The sequence below is a fragment of the Ictalurus furcatus genome, chromosome 7 (assembly GCF_023375685.1).
Source record: "Ictalurus furcatus strain D&B chromosome 7, Billie_1.0, whole genome shotgun sequence".
Taxonomy (NCBI): Eukaryota; Metazoa; Chordata; class Actinopteri; order Siluriformes; family Ictaluridae; genus Ictalurus; species Ictalurus furcatus.
Window position 1 is genome coordinate 5,601,344 of NC_071261.1, and position 15,458 is coordinate 5,616,801.

The window sequence follows — 15,458 nt, forward strand, 5'->3', positions numbered from 1 at the left end:
TATGGAACCGTATACAGTTTTGGGTGTTTTTGTTTTTATTTTTACGAAAGCTTCAAGTGCGGTTAATTATTTGTCATGCTGTACGTGCTAATAGACGAATGCTTGAAGCCGTGGGCTGTGTCCCAAACCGCGTACTTACCGTCTATATAGCAGCTGAAATATGTGTATCTCGCCTACTATGCGGTGAAAACTCACATGACGTTAATAGTGTGATTAAGGTGTGTACATGTCTGTAATACACATCAATAATGCGACTGAAACAGGAATACTCCACACGTCTTAATTCCATTTGAGTTTACTTTAGTCGAATTAAGGTCATCAATAATCTCTGTTTACATGCTAGATTCTTAATCAGAGTATCGTCTTAATCGGGTTAATATCGGATTAGTGTTGTCCATGTAAACGTACTGAATGTTTCATTTTTCCTCTACTTCAACATCTCTCAACTCTACTTTACATCAGGAGTATGAGGACACATCGGGAAATTGGGAGAAAATAATTGTTTCTTTCTTGAACAATTCTGAATCAGTGCATGAAATGTCATTATTAGACATTTAAATACACTTCTGATTTCTTATATTTTTGTGTAAATACTAAATAGTTTTAGATCATCAAGCGAAATACAACGTAAAACTAAGGCAACCGGAGAAAACACACAATACAGTTTTTATTTATTTAATCGAAGCACAAAAAGTTATCCAACACCTATTACCAATGTGAAAAACTAATTGCCCCCTTAAACTTAAAATCTGGTTGTCCCACCTTCAGCAGCAATAACTGCAACCAAACGCTTCTGATAACTGGAGATCAGAGTTTCACTTACTTCTAGGACTAGGACTTACTCCTACGCTTTGGAGCGTTGTCTTGCTGCATAATCCAGTTGTGCTTCAGTTTCAATTTACGGACTGAAGACCGGACATTCTCCTTTAGGATTTTCTGGTAGAGAGCAGAATTCATGTTTCTCTCAATTATTGTGTTACCCAGACCCTGAAGCAGCAACGCATACTCACACCATCACACTTCCTCCACCATGCTGGACCGTAGGTATGATGTTCTTTTTGTGGAATTCTGTGTTTGGCTCATGCCAGATGTAACGGGACCCCTGTCTTCCAAACAGTTCCACTTTCAGCTCATCAATCCACAGAACATTCTCCCAAAAGGTTTGAGGATCATCAAGGTGTGTTTCGGCAAAATTCAGATGAGTCTTAATGTTCTTCTGTGTTATCAGTGGTTTTCGCCTCACCACTCTTCCATGGAGCCATTTTCCTCCAGTGTCTTTCTGATAGTGGAGTCATGAACAGTGACCTTTACTGATGCAAGAGAGGCCTGTAGTTCCTGTGATGTTGTCCTCGGCTCTTTTGTGACGTCCTGGATGAGTCGTCGCTGTGCTCTTGGAGGAATTTTGGAAGGTCGGACCCTTCTGGGAAGGTTCACTACTGTGCCGAGTTTTTCCATTTGGAGATAACGGCTCTCGCTGTGGTCCTTTGGAGTCCCAGAGCCTTTGAAATAGCTTTGTAACCCTTCCCAGACTGATGTATTTCAATCACCTTCTTCCTCATCATTTCTGGAATTTATTTCAACTTTGGCATCGCGTGTTACTGGGTAAGACCTTTTAACCAACTTCATACTGTTGAAAAAGTTTTGTAGATTTGGGTAATTAGTAACTACAGGGGCAAATACATTTTCACACAGGCCCAGTTGGTATTGGATAACTTTATTTTACTTCAGTAAATAACATTATCATTTAAAAACTGTATTGTGTGTTTACTCAGGTTGCCTTTGTTTTATCTTCGATTTTGTTTTAATTTCTGAAACAATTTATTATGAGACACACAAAACAGAAGAAATACTTTTCACAACACTCTTGTGCATAAATGCTTTTTTTTTTTTTTTTGTTTTTTTTTTTTTTTTAAATGTCCGCTATGCCAAATATCTCTGAAGCAAGATAAACACTCTACACTAGAGCTGTCAGCTTCCATAAGACATAATGTTCCATTGCATATTTTATATAGTTTAAGCCAGGAGAAGAAAAAGGCCAAATCAAACTCTTATCATAAACCTTGATAAAAAAAAAAAAAAACATAAAAACTTGACAATTGATAAATAATCACATTATGATCCTCAGAATGAAAATTGAGTTGAAATGTGTGTGAGGTCCTGAACGATCCCACTATTCAGGAGAGGTTAAAAGGTGTGAACGCACAGAGATATGGAGATTTAATGATGCTGAAATGCTTGGAAATGAAGTGGTGAAGGGCAGTGCTGGCTCAGTGGTTAAAGGCTCTGGGTTATTGATCAGAAGGTCGGAAGGTCAGGAGGTCAAGCCCCAGCACTGCCAAGCTTCCACTGTTGGGCCCTTGAGCAAGGCCCTTAACCTTCAGTTGCTCAGTTGTATAAAATCAGATAAATGTAAGTTGCTCTGGATAAAAGCGTCTGCCAAATGCCATAAATGTAAATGTGATAAACTCAGATGTCAATGATAAATAATCCAAAGCTACATCCAGAACCACGTACGGTAATACTAAATGGTGGCCCTGCATGATGATCTCTACTGTTTAGTTGTGTATTGTAGCCTGCTTGTTTAAGCAGGAGTGGCGTAATCTATTGGTATATTATTCAGTACAATAGTGTAAAGTTTGTGACTGAGCCTATTTTTCAGGCTCTGTTTGCTTTTCAGATTACTCATACTGAAACGCTAAAAAGAAAAGTGACCTTTAGCCTGTCATGCCTTAGATCCTGTGGGTAGATGATGTTCTTATTGTCCCTGAGCACTGGTGCTGGAACTATTTCAGTCCTGCAGTAGTGCTCAGGGGGTGCTGGTGTTTAATGACCGCTTTCACACCCAGCTTTTGGGCACCTGGTTCGTGCTGCAGCTATAACAAGGCGTTAATTGCTACAGTCCAGACACAGCTCCTCCTGAGGGCTCCCAGAACACCGGAAATGCTCAGTGTTACAGGAATCCAAGCCTTTAGCAGTCACGTTTTTGAATAAGATGATGTTCATGTTCTAAACAATTAGGATACCTGCAAAATAAACAAAAAAACAACTTTTTTGCGGCATTATTGAAATAATAAAATATTCTTCTTTTTTTTTTAGTCCAAAGATGGGACATGTTTTTCATTCTCAACCAAAATCAACTACTTGCATTTGGTTTCTTTGAGAATATATCCCATTCCCTGTGGCAGATTTGTGTTGGTAGCGTTAAGAGGTGTAAAGTGTATGTAAACAGGAAACAGGAGTAAGGAAACGGCCGTGTGCCTTGCTGGGGGCCCTGACATTTGCACGTATCAGCTGCTTCATTGAGACTGCTCTCACGACTAACAAAAAAAACAGATAGGGGTCAACCATTTTTCAGTTTTTTGAAGAATAACTCCAGGGCTGTATTGTGGCAGGTGGTGAACGTGGCGCTCCTGAATAGATTTCCCTCATGTTTCTCCAGTTGCTTCTTGCATAGGTTGAACATAATCATTTGGATGTGCTCAGGTGCTGTTAACCAAGATAATGCGTTAACACACCCCCTTGATGGAGAAACTGGTATTTAAAAAAAAAAAAAATTAAATAAATAAACCATGCTCTTCTTCCACATTGTTGATTTGTATGTAATCCTAGATGGCAAAATGACCAAATGTAACTGTAGAATTAATTGCTAAACTGCCATTGTCAGTGTTTGTACCAACTCGTGAAACTCTTATCAGTGCTATAAACACAATCTTCAGTGATCTCTCAGCAGTCTCTCAGGTTATGAATGCTTTCAGATTCTCACCAGTATCATGGGTATTGCATGTGGAGTGGAAATAGCACACAGCAGTTCAGTTACACTTGGAGAGTGCAGGTGAGGGTCAGGGACAGTGCGAGTGCGGCAGTCATTTATCATGGCTATATAAAAAGTGCATATGGTGAATACCAAGTATCCTGAGCTATGTTTTGAAGCTAGGTGTGGACAGAGAGGAAGAGAGTCGTGGTGCGTGTCCAGACTCTTTGGGCATTATTACCATAGAATGGAGTATTTTGTTGGTTTGCGTTTCTCACTTGACCGTGCTCATGTTTGGAGTCCAATAAACCTTAAGTGGTGTTGACATGCTATAACTTAAATGTAAATGGGTTAAAGGAAGCATATTGACTTGTCCTTCATTTTCATACTCCAGCTCTAAAAATAGCTGTCAGATAAATGAGTCAAATACTTTTGTGTTCTCTCACTGACCATGTACAGGTTTATCAAATAGGTGGTGCTTGAAAGTTTGTGAGCCCTGTAGGATTTTTTATTTCTAGCTGCATAGATATGACACATCTGTTAGTGGCAAAAGTATGTGAACCTCTAGGATTAGCAGTTAATTAGGGCCCGAGCAGGCCCTATTGGATCTTCTTCTTCTTCTTCTTCTTCTCCTCTTCCCCGTGCACCGCCTCGTCTTCCTCCCAAATGAATCGCATTTTAGACGGCCTACCATACAAAAAATCTCACAAAACTTTGCAGACGCATCAGAACTGGTGAAATTTTACATCCAATAGGGATTCCAGAATTGGAAAAGTCTGGCAAAATGGCTCGATAGCACCACCGACAAAATGTGTGCCTCGCACTACGTTTCACCTACATGTATGAAATTCGGTAAACGTGTGTAACATGCCAACGTGTACAAAAAAGTCTCATGAACCCATGTGCTGAACTCAATAGGAAGTCAGCCATTTTGATTTTTTTTTTTTCTCTTAAAGTTTTACTGTGTTTTTGCCATTTCCAGGCCTTGGACTTTAATGAGCTCCTCCCAGACATTTCATCAGATCGACATCATATTTGGTCATTCCCATCTAAAGGCCTTGACGATGCTAAATTGCGAAGCTTTTGAGTTGTGGGCGTGGCGCTCTCACAAATTTTGATGTTTCGCCATGAAAAAGGAGGTTGTTATAACTCAAACAGGGCTCTATAGTGCGACCATTTCATGCGCATTTGCGACTGAAAAGTACTTTGTGCGACTGTGAAAAAATATATAGGCGCACTGGTGCGAGTGACCTGTTCGGAGTTGTTATAGTACAATCGGAATAAAAACTACAGGAAGTCCAAAATGTGCAACAGTTACTTTTGCTCTGCGTTTCATCTCCTCAGTCAACAAGTGTGCAAATACAGTAAAGAAGCCATTATGATGAAGAATAACTCTGGACATCATCTGCTTCTCTCAACTTCCCGATCTCACAAACCGCCATCTTTTATTGATCCCGCAAAATGACCTGAACCTGTGACTGACCTGCTCGTGTAGAGACAGCGGCGTCGGACGGAGTAAATTAATAATAATGATAACGCTACAAGATGGGTTTAATTCAAACTTCATTATTAAATAATTCCTCACCAATCATAATCAAGTGTAGCAACTGTTCAGTCTGTAAACATACAGCACGCTCCCGCTCTCCTTCACTCTTTTCACTAACTCTAATAGACAGCGCTTTCACTTAATTTAAACTCAGGGTTGCCAGATATCACTAGAAAAGTCACTCCAGTTTTCATGTTCTAATTTAATCCCCCAAAAAACACAATGTTATCAGCAGACATGGCAACACTGTACTGGGGAACCGATCTAAAAGGGTCAACTGATAAACAAACAAAAAACGAATAAGAAGATAGAAAATGTGCTTAGTTGTAAATAAATCATTTAATATAAAAAATAGATATTATAATAATTCATTAAATATAAATAAAATGAGAAATGAAATAATATTTAATTACTATGGGTTGCATTTAATATCAATTTGACATTAAGCCTAGTAAGCTGTTTCCTTAGAAAGCTATTAGCCTTTTTCCTAATATGGATCATTTTTGTGTTAGTCTACTTTTAATTAGGACTCTTTCTTGTTTAAGATATTTAAAAATAAATATTTTATGCTTGTTTATCATTTAACCAACAGTATTTCTCATTGCTATTATTTTAATTCAATTAACAGTGACCATGAGCAGAGAGCTTACATTTAACTGTTTATGATAGACCTCCTGATTAAAGCTTAAACTAAAAAAAGATTGGTTTCTGGATCGGTATCGGCTGTAAAAATCTTGATCAGAGCATCAGTAATGAACACCATTAAACTAAAGCGCTGTTCATCTGACGAGTAAATGAACTCACCCAATCACATCCTATATGAGATTATTCAGATATATACACAATATACACCGAGCGGGTCGAGAACTGACTCCAGCCCAGAACCATGACCGTGGAAAATGTCTAATAGTGTAGCTTTAAATATATTTAAGAGGAGCAGACTTCAAACACTGAACATTGAGGTTTATTGTATTGTTTACAAGGTGGAACAGGTTAACGGTTTTTGTTTTTTGCATACAGTCTGTAAAATTAACTGAAAATATTAAATTTAGTTTATCAGAAGGTAAATTAATTTGTCATGGCTCACACTATGTTCCTAATTTCTGTCATAATTGACAAGCTCAAGTTTTCTCATGCCTACTTGTGTGTTATATTGTGGCATGTTAACTTTACCATCTCTTTAAAAAATAAATAAATAAATAAATAAAAATAAAATAAACTTCAAACGTGCTCCTAATTTTTTGTAATTAGGAGTACTTTAATGAATTCCTCCTCGATATTTCATCCGATCTACATCCTATTCGGTCAGCCTTATCCAAAAGCCCTTGGCGATGTTAAATTGCGAAGTTTTTGAGTTTTCACTGCACAGTGTGGCCGTGATGTTTCGCCATGAACCTCAAAAAGTTCAATTTTGCTCTGGTCTGACCAGTCTACACTCTCCCAGTATTTCACAGGCTTGTCCAAATGAGTTGTAGCAAACTTTAAACGAGCTTCGACATGCCTTTTCTTTAGTAATGGAGTCTTGCGGGGTGAGCATGAGCAGTGGAGTGCATTGCCTATTGTTTTCTCTGTGACGATGGCACCTGCTGCCTCCAAGTGTTTCTGGAGCTCTTTCCGAGTGGTCCTTGGCTCTTGGGCTACTCTTCTGACTATTCTTCTGACTCCCTCGTCAGGAATCTTGTGAGGAGCTCCTGTGTGTGGCCGGTTGATGATGGAGTGATGTTGCTTCCACTGGCGGATAATGGCCCCAATGGTGCTTACTGGAAGATTCAGAAGTTTTGAAATACGTCTGTATCCGATTCCATCAATATGTTTCACAACAGTAAGGTTGTGAAGGTCTTGGGAGAGCTCTTTGCTTTTACCCATCGTGAGATGTTCATTCTGTGACACGTTGGTAACGAAAAGCCTTTTTATAGACCATCAATTTACTAACCCAGCTGATATTAATCTGCACAGATAGGGGGTATAATTACTTACAGATTTCAGCTGGCTCCATGCCTTACCTTGCCTTGGAGAACTGCTTTTTCTAAGCGTGTTCAATACTATTTTTCCCCGTGTCATTCCTCTTTATTACACATAACTCTATTTATGGACTTTAATGTTGTGAATTCTTTATATTTCCTGATTACTGGAGTTAATACTGATATCTGGTGAAAATTTCATGTGAATAACCTGATGAAAAATGTTAACGCGTTCAATACTTATTTCCCCCACTGTATAGTGAATAAAATATATTAACATACATTGATGTACATTAGCCCCAAACTAAATCTATGCTGTCCAGTGTTTTTTGACTTTGATTTATTTAGACAATAATTTTTTTTTAATTCTTTCTTGGCATCTTTTTTTTTTTTTAACTAAAATTCATCCGAATTTCATGAGCAAAACCTCAACCAGTGGCACCATTGTGGGGTTATGCTGTCTGATTGGATAGCATTAGCAAACGTCAATGTGTATACATACCCCATTTCCTCCCAGGAAGCAGAGTAGCAGCGCACTGCTGCTCACTTCAAGAAGGAAGTGATAGCGGAAGCAACATGTAGTGGATGTGTTCTTAGACAAAGTGGAATCTAAACCTTTTATTGCGCATCTCCTTCTCTAACATTTTGCCATATAAATAGGCCACACTGGTTACACCAGTTGACTCGGATTTAAAACTCCAATGGCAGACAAGACTGATTGAAACAAAGGTGATGATCTTCATTTGAAGAACTCTGGCATTGGAGACTTCGTTGTCTTGCTTGTATATTGTGAGTGGGAGCTCTCTACCTCGTGCGATTATCTGACTTCTCACTCATCCAAATGAGTCTGGAACGGAGAGCTACCCTTGCTGAACAGCTGTTTTCTAGCAGAAACCCAACTCGCTGCCTGGTTGACAGAGAAAGTCCTCATCGATGGGGCATCCTCAGCAGGCCCTTTCTAAAACACCGCTCCAACTCTGCCCCAATGGAGTCCTTGGACACTCTTCAGAGCAGAATCCGGTCCAAGCATCCTGTTCTCGTCCAGGATCTGACCTGTTCTACCAGGGGCAGCTACACCTTACCTGCCAACCTCCCTGATGTCCGTAAAGTCACCAGCTCAGGCATGCTACTGGAACACGTTCCACCTGACCTGCCCCGCTCAGCCTACAAAAGAGCTCCATATTTACGTTCAGCCTCTGAACCAGGTACCAGCATTATAACAGAACCCCAGCCTCTACAGAGGAAACCGAGTAGCCTTCCATTTTCTGGGATACTCTTGTCCATGTCACGGCGCATAAGTAGGATCCTGACAGCCAGAGAGGAGCCAGAGTCTATGGAGACAGCAGAAGCTGGTAGGAACTTCTTATTCAAAAGTACAGCATGTACCAATGGCTTTGTCTTTTAGATCCATGTTGACCTGGAATTCAGAGGTTTATTATGGTTACGTTGTAGGTCATGAATAACATTAGCATTGGCAGATGTGTTAACTGCCCTTGTGAGTTATAGGAGGAAACCATCAACCCATTTGTCCAAATGAGAGTACCATAGGCTGGATTCTTTTAAACAGAAACCTTTTTTTTTTTTTGGGCATGTTCTTACACGCAGTGATCACACAGTGAAAGTGTCCATATCACAAGAGACAATATTGGGTTGCTCTGTTAGATGTTCTTGCTGAAACAAGCTTTTTAAAAGCCTACCAAGCATTCTGTCCTATCACCACAAACATCTGTGTAGGTTGAGAGTTTTGAGACAGGAAGTGAATATTTCTTATGCAACTCTTTGGATGGGACTGGAATTCACCACAAAATCCACCATGTATATGACTAGTCATCAGAAAATTAGGGGATTTCCTGCTGTTCCACATAGATATCATTAAGTTTAAAGTTGACAGATTTATTTAAGCTTAACTCCAGCTTATGTCATTAGTATGGTTATGGTGTTAACGCTGGTGTTTCACTTCACTGTAGGTAAGTAGGATCTCTTCCTTATTTGATGTCACTGTTCTCCCCACAGCAACTAACTGGATTTTCCCTTTAGCGTTACCAGAAATAAGAAGTTCCTAAAACCCAAAAGAAGAACATGTCAAACTCGCTAATCCGAAAGGACTCGAGTGTTGCGTTGGATGCATTAAATTTAATCAGGAGTACTCTGGGTTCCTGAGAGTCTTTAGCAATATCACGGCACTTCCTGGAGTCGGCTGTCAGTTTGTTGGTTGATGCGTGTCCTTTTCCTTCCATCCCCCAAATCTGCTCATTGCTCCAGTTTTCTTCTTTTTTCCTTGGAGAGGGAGGAGGGAAGTTGCTCTGCTCTTTTTGTATGCAAATAACCGTTTCAGCAGGCAGACAAAGAATGAAGCCACACCACCTGAAGCATTATTATCGTTACAAAGGCTGGTTAGCAGAAGTCATGAGAAAAACCACAAAGCGCTCTGCTTTTTCAAACCGGAGGCAGTTCATGGACAGCAGGATGCATAGAGTTGATCTCAGGGAAACGCTGGATGGTCAAAGTGTTACTTAAACCTTTTTTAACGGTCTTAAGGACACATTTAGCAAACACATTTCTCCTCGCGCTGAGTGTTGAATAGCTCCAGGAATGTCCCCGTTTCCCAGCCCAGAGTAGGTAGGAAAAGCACAATGTGAAACCTCTACTGCTGCTGGAAAGAGCCACTATCATCTCACTGAACCTGCTCTCATACCACTTGTCTAGTTTTAAGCTGTATAATGGAGCCACAACACACAAAACACTACTACTGTACTCTACTCAGTGCTGGACTTCACTGTTCAGTACAGTTCCGGGTTGTGGAAACGGGGGTGGTGACAGGTATTCCTGCTCTAAATAAAAGAAAAGCCAGAGAGATGCAAATGTGCAACAGAGATGCAAAAGAGCACTTTCTCTGCCCCCGGCCTCAGATACCCAATCATGATCATAATGAACGAGGTGCAAACCAACAGTGCAATTTATTTAGCATAACAGATGTTTGTCTCTAAATGAATTACACGAATGACTAGTGGGATCACAGGTTGAGAACCATCGAAATACATCCAGAGTGGCAGTTCTGTGAGCAGAAACACCTTGGTGATGAGAGAAGTCAGAGAAGTGTAGCTATTCTTTACAACAACGGTGACCCGGAATACACATGTCGAACAATGAGGCGGATGGGCTACAACAGCAGAAGACCCCATCAGGCCTTCAGACTAGTTTATGAATAAACAGTGATCAAACCTAGGCCAGTCTTAATGAGATGCTAAAAATAAATACATATCACTGCTTGTCCTGTACAGCATAATGAGTGTAAACACAAATACCATCTTAATTACATGATGGATACACAGTGCTGTGAAAAAGTATTTGTCCCCATCCTGATTTCTTCTGTTTTGTGTGTCTCATACTGAATTGTTTCAGAAATTAAAACAAAATCGAAGGCAACCTGAGTAAACACACAATACAGTATTTAAGTGATAATGTTATTTACTGAAACAAAAAAGTTATCCGATACCAACTGGACCTGTGAGAAAATGTATTTGCCCCCGTAGTTACTAATTCCCCAAATCTATGAAACTGCATTGATAATGGGGTTCAGCTGGACTAGACACAACCAGGCCTGATTACTGCAAACCCTGTTCAATCACATCTACACTTACATAGAACTTTTTCAACAGTGTGAAGTTGTTTAAAAGGTCTTACCCAGTAACACACTATGCCAAAGTTGAAAGAAATTCCAGAAATGATGAGGAAGAAGGTGATTGAAATACATCAGTCTGGGAAGGGTTACAAAGCTATTTCAAAGGCTCTGAGACTCTTTGGGATCTCCAAATGGAAAAACTCTGCACAGTAGTGAACCTCCCCAGAAGGATCCGACCTTCCAAAATTCCTCCAAGAGCACAGTGACGACTCATCCGGGAAGTCACAAAGAGCCAAGGACAACATCAAAGGACCTACAGGCCTCTCTTGCATCAATAAAGGTCACTGTTCATGTCTCCACTATCAGAAAGACACTGGGGGAAAATGGCTCCATGGAAGAGTGGTGAGGAGAAAACCACCGCTAACCCAGAAGAACATTAAGACTCATCTGAATTTTGCCGAAACACACCTTGATGATCCTCAGACCTTTTGGGAGAATGTTCTGTGGACTGATGAGTCGAAAGTGGAACTGTTTGGAAGACAGGGGTCCTGTTACAGCTGGCATGAGCCAAACACCGAATTCCACAAAAAGTACATCATACCTACGGTCCAGCATGGTGGAGGGAGTGTGATGGTGTGGGGATGCTTTGCTGCTTCAGGGTCTGGACAACTTACAATAATTGAGAGAAACATGAATTCTGCTACCAGAAAATCCTAAAGGAGAATGTCCGGTCTTCAGTCTGTAAATTGAAACTGAAGCACAACTGGATTACGCAGCAAGACAACGATCCAAAGCGTAGGAGTAAATCCTAGTCCTAGAAGTAAGTGAAACTCTGATCTCCAGTTATCAGAAGCGTTTGGTTGCAGTTATTGCTGCTGAAGGTGGGACAACCAGATTTTAAGTTTAAGGGGGCAATTAGTTTTTCACATTGGTAATAGGTGCTGGATAACTTTTTGTGCTTCGATTAAATAAATAAAAACTGTATTGTGTGTTGCCTTAGTTTTACGTTGTATTTCATTATATGATCTACAACTCTTTAGTATGAGGTATACACAAAAACAAGAAATGAAATCTTTCTCCACAGCATTGTAGCAGTTCTGTATTTGTGCAAAGAGCCTACGGTAATAACTTGGGGCAGTTGTCAGAGGCTCCAGGTCTATATCCAAAGTTTACTATAATTTACTCTAGTGTATGTATAAACACCTAATATTCACAAGCTGTACAATATCATTGTGGTGTGAGTGATGGAAAGCTTGTTCCTTTATAATGAAATTCGAGCTGACATTCCCTCCACCCTGTGGTGTCTTCAGATACATGAATGTCTTCTCACAGCACACCTCTCTACTACAGCAGCATGTGACACCAAACTCAATTATAAATGATACTGTTCTCTCCTGTAATTCACATGGCACACCCCCAGAGCATTCCAGATCCACACACACTCACACACGTGCACTCTGCTGAAAGAGACATAACCGTGTCCACCGTATTCAATGATTTCTTTATTAAAGAAGCCAGTCTAAAGCCATTGTGTTATTTTTAGGTGGTCCTTCATGCTAATACTAATACAGCAAGATTACACAGATTAGCTTATTTCATGGCAATCATTTGGAGGCCTTATACTAGTTGATTTACCGTGTCGGACGTCGTGAGATTTTAACTCTCCGAGTTCACCTGTTGTCATTGAACTATACTACAATGTGCACTACATGAGCAAAAGAACCCGTTGTAAAAACCCACCCCCGTTTCAATGTTTCGCTCCACATTTGTGGTCTAGCTGTGTTATTCTGTGCATCAGCCTTTCAGTGAAATATTACCCGCAGCACCCACAGTTGGCTCTGCCTCCTTTCTGTTACAAAGACCAGGCTGCAGCAGATTAGCTGCTAACGTACTGAAGACTGAAGATTCTTAAGATTTGTAACGTATACTTTCAATATTATTTCGTTTGACCCAGACACTACTATAAGTGAACACAGTTATTAGTTTGCATCAAATTAAGACCGTCTAGTTTCAGTTTGTCGCATGTTGCGGTCTCCAGATCCTGATTTGTACCTGCAGAAATCATAAAGTCAGTCTGTGTTCGTTCCAGAAGTCGTGTTAACAGTATTCTCACACCAAACATCTTTTCAACACACTGAGTACTGTTTGCCTTTTAGTACTTGTAGAAGAGTGAAGATTTGTAATCTCACTATCCGGTGTCCTTCAGAAGAGCATTCATTCTCTCGTGAGTTTAGTTCCTCTAAAGAGTTCTTCCTCACGTCATCTCAGGGGGTTTTCCTTGCCCCTGTCTCCTTTGGCACACCCGTTCGAGATCTAAATCTCCATTCAGATTTCTGTAAAGCTGCTTTGTGACCATGCCGGTTGTTATGGAACTGTGCGAATCAGCACCACGGGTTGAATGGTTGTGTGTTGCTTTGTTTGCTTGCTAGTGCGAATGCGGGATAGTATGTGATGTGTCTCTACAGATCCAATCCCTCCGTTAGTTTACCGATGAACTAATCTGCCCATTACAACCAGCCATGTCCAAACAAAGCCCAGCATCTCTAAGCATCCCGTGTGTTCATCGTCAGCTCGAGGCAACACACACGCATATAAACATTCTCACCAAGCTACAGCGATCTGCCGATCTGTTCCTTTCAGCTGTTTCCTTACTGTATAGACTGTGAGCTTTCCCCTCTCCCCAGACAGCAATTAACGCTGCTAACGTACAGCACTGATAAATAGCCGTCTCTAAGTGGGATCACGATGTGCAACTCTGTAGTCAGCATCAGTGTAATTAAGAGATACTCCAGCAACAGATCCTTCACCACTTACAGTGAGAGTGTTGAAACGTCTCTACAACTGATTTCTTACATTAACTGACTCTTTCATGACGTTTGCTAGTATGGATTTTATGAAGAATAAATTGCTGTCTCTTCAGAATTCCCAAAAGCCTCTAAGCAGAAGCTCTGATTGTTTCCTTCTTTTCTAATCTGTCTTCCTTTCCCATTAAAGTTGAACATGGATCACAAACACATTGATCGACACATGCTGTACGTTCCTGTAGGTCATGTTGCCTGTCGCTTCAGAGCATTTACAGTAGATGTTCTAGCCAAGGCAACAGCAGGTGTGAGTCCACTTACTCTGTCTTTAATGACACCATGACATTTAATGAAATGATGATGATGGGAAAATGTGTCCGAGATGTGTATGTGAAATGATCACTGTTGGAACAATGAGTCAGTTTTTGCTTTTTATTATTCAGTCTTATAGTCAATATATTGGATATTGATTTCAGAGATCGTAAGGTGTCACCACCATACTCAATCAAAAGCGTTTTTTTGTTTGTTTGTTAAATCATTGTTTAAAACTGCGTGTCGCTAATATTCTGTATGGGATAAGTGAACTGCGTTCAGCTTTTTGAGCGCAACATGCAGTGAAGGGCATTAAGGAAGTATCAGTACCACACCTTGTCTCTGTCTCTCTCTCTCTCTCACACACACACACACACACACACACACACACACACACACACACACACACACACTATACACTGAACCAATCCGCTCACTGTATTATTTACCTTCTGATACAACCATCCCCCCAGCACGCTCCACTCTGATGATGTAAGAGCGCTGTCATTGGACGAGTTGTTTGTGTTTATAGGTTGTCATGACAACCAGCTAGTTGTATACAGGACAAAGCATCTTCTGTTCTCCTCTACGCTGGTGGGTGTGTGTGTGTGTGTGTGTGTGTGTGTGTGTGTGTGTGTGCCTGCACCTGGCAAATGCTGTGGGAATTTGGCATAGTAAGGTGGTGAAATCAAAAAGGCCAAATATAGGGACTGATTATGAGTTTGTTACTATTTTTATACTCGTCTACAAATATGAAGGCAAAGAATTTTTTTTGTTTGTTTGTTTGTTTTGGTGAAAATCTGTGCAACCCAGGCCTTAGGATGAAATCATCTTTGTAATCGTTTTTATTTTTTATTAATATTTAATTGATATTTTTTTAAATATTAAAGTAATAATAATAAAAAGCAGAAGAGAGTGTTCGTGCTGTATAGAATCGTGGCTTGTGGCCGTCAGGTTGTAAATAGGTCCTTTGACCAGCAACAACATCCATATTTTAAGTTCCCCAACAGCTGCTTCTTCCCTGTTTGTGTGATTGTGTGATACTTCTTCTTTCACTGGTTCTCACACAACCTTGCTAACAAGCTAATTCACTTTTCTACAGAGAATGAGAAATCTTTTCTACTGACTGCTATGTAAAAAAAAAAAAATTAAACCCACTGTTTTCTGGTGCAGCGCTCTGGGGTTTAGTTCATTGTTTGCTAATTAGCACACTTACCAGAGTTTCGGAAAGGATTGCTTTAGCCTAGTATAAATAAGATGAACTGTGTGTGTGTGTGTGTGTGTGTGTGTGTGAGGGAGGGCATATTGTTGAGCTCTTGCTGTTTTGGTGGTGATTAGCAGGCCGACGCAATCTGGCTGTGAAACCCCATCCTGGACAGGTGGCACAGCCACTCCCCAAGTAAGAGACATTCCGGACGGGACAAGATGCATATACACATACACTCTTACACACACACACACACAC

General features: G+C 40.4%; 1 protein-coding gene across 7 annotated transcripts in view; it reads left to right on the plus strand.

Moving 5' to 3' along the window:
* Positions 1 to 15,458, plus strand: part of rasal2 (RAS protein activator like 2) — an 87,252-nt gene that overhangs the window by 12,016 nt on the left and 59,778 nt on the right. For 2 of the 7 annotated variants that reach the window (XM_053627992.1, XM_053627993.1), the window contains exon 1: positions 6,785 to 8,610. The exons of 1 other annotated variant lie outside the window; for it this stretch is intronic. In XM_053627992.1, coding sequence (XP_053483967.1) covers positions 8,100 to 8,610 — 511 coding nt within the window. In that variant the 5' untranslated portion in view covers positions 6,785 to 8,099. 4 more of the 7 variants (XM_053627997.1, XM_053627998.1, XM_053627991.1 and 1 more) reach the window with 4 other exon arrangements.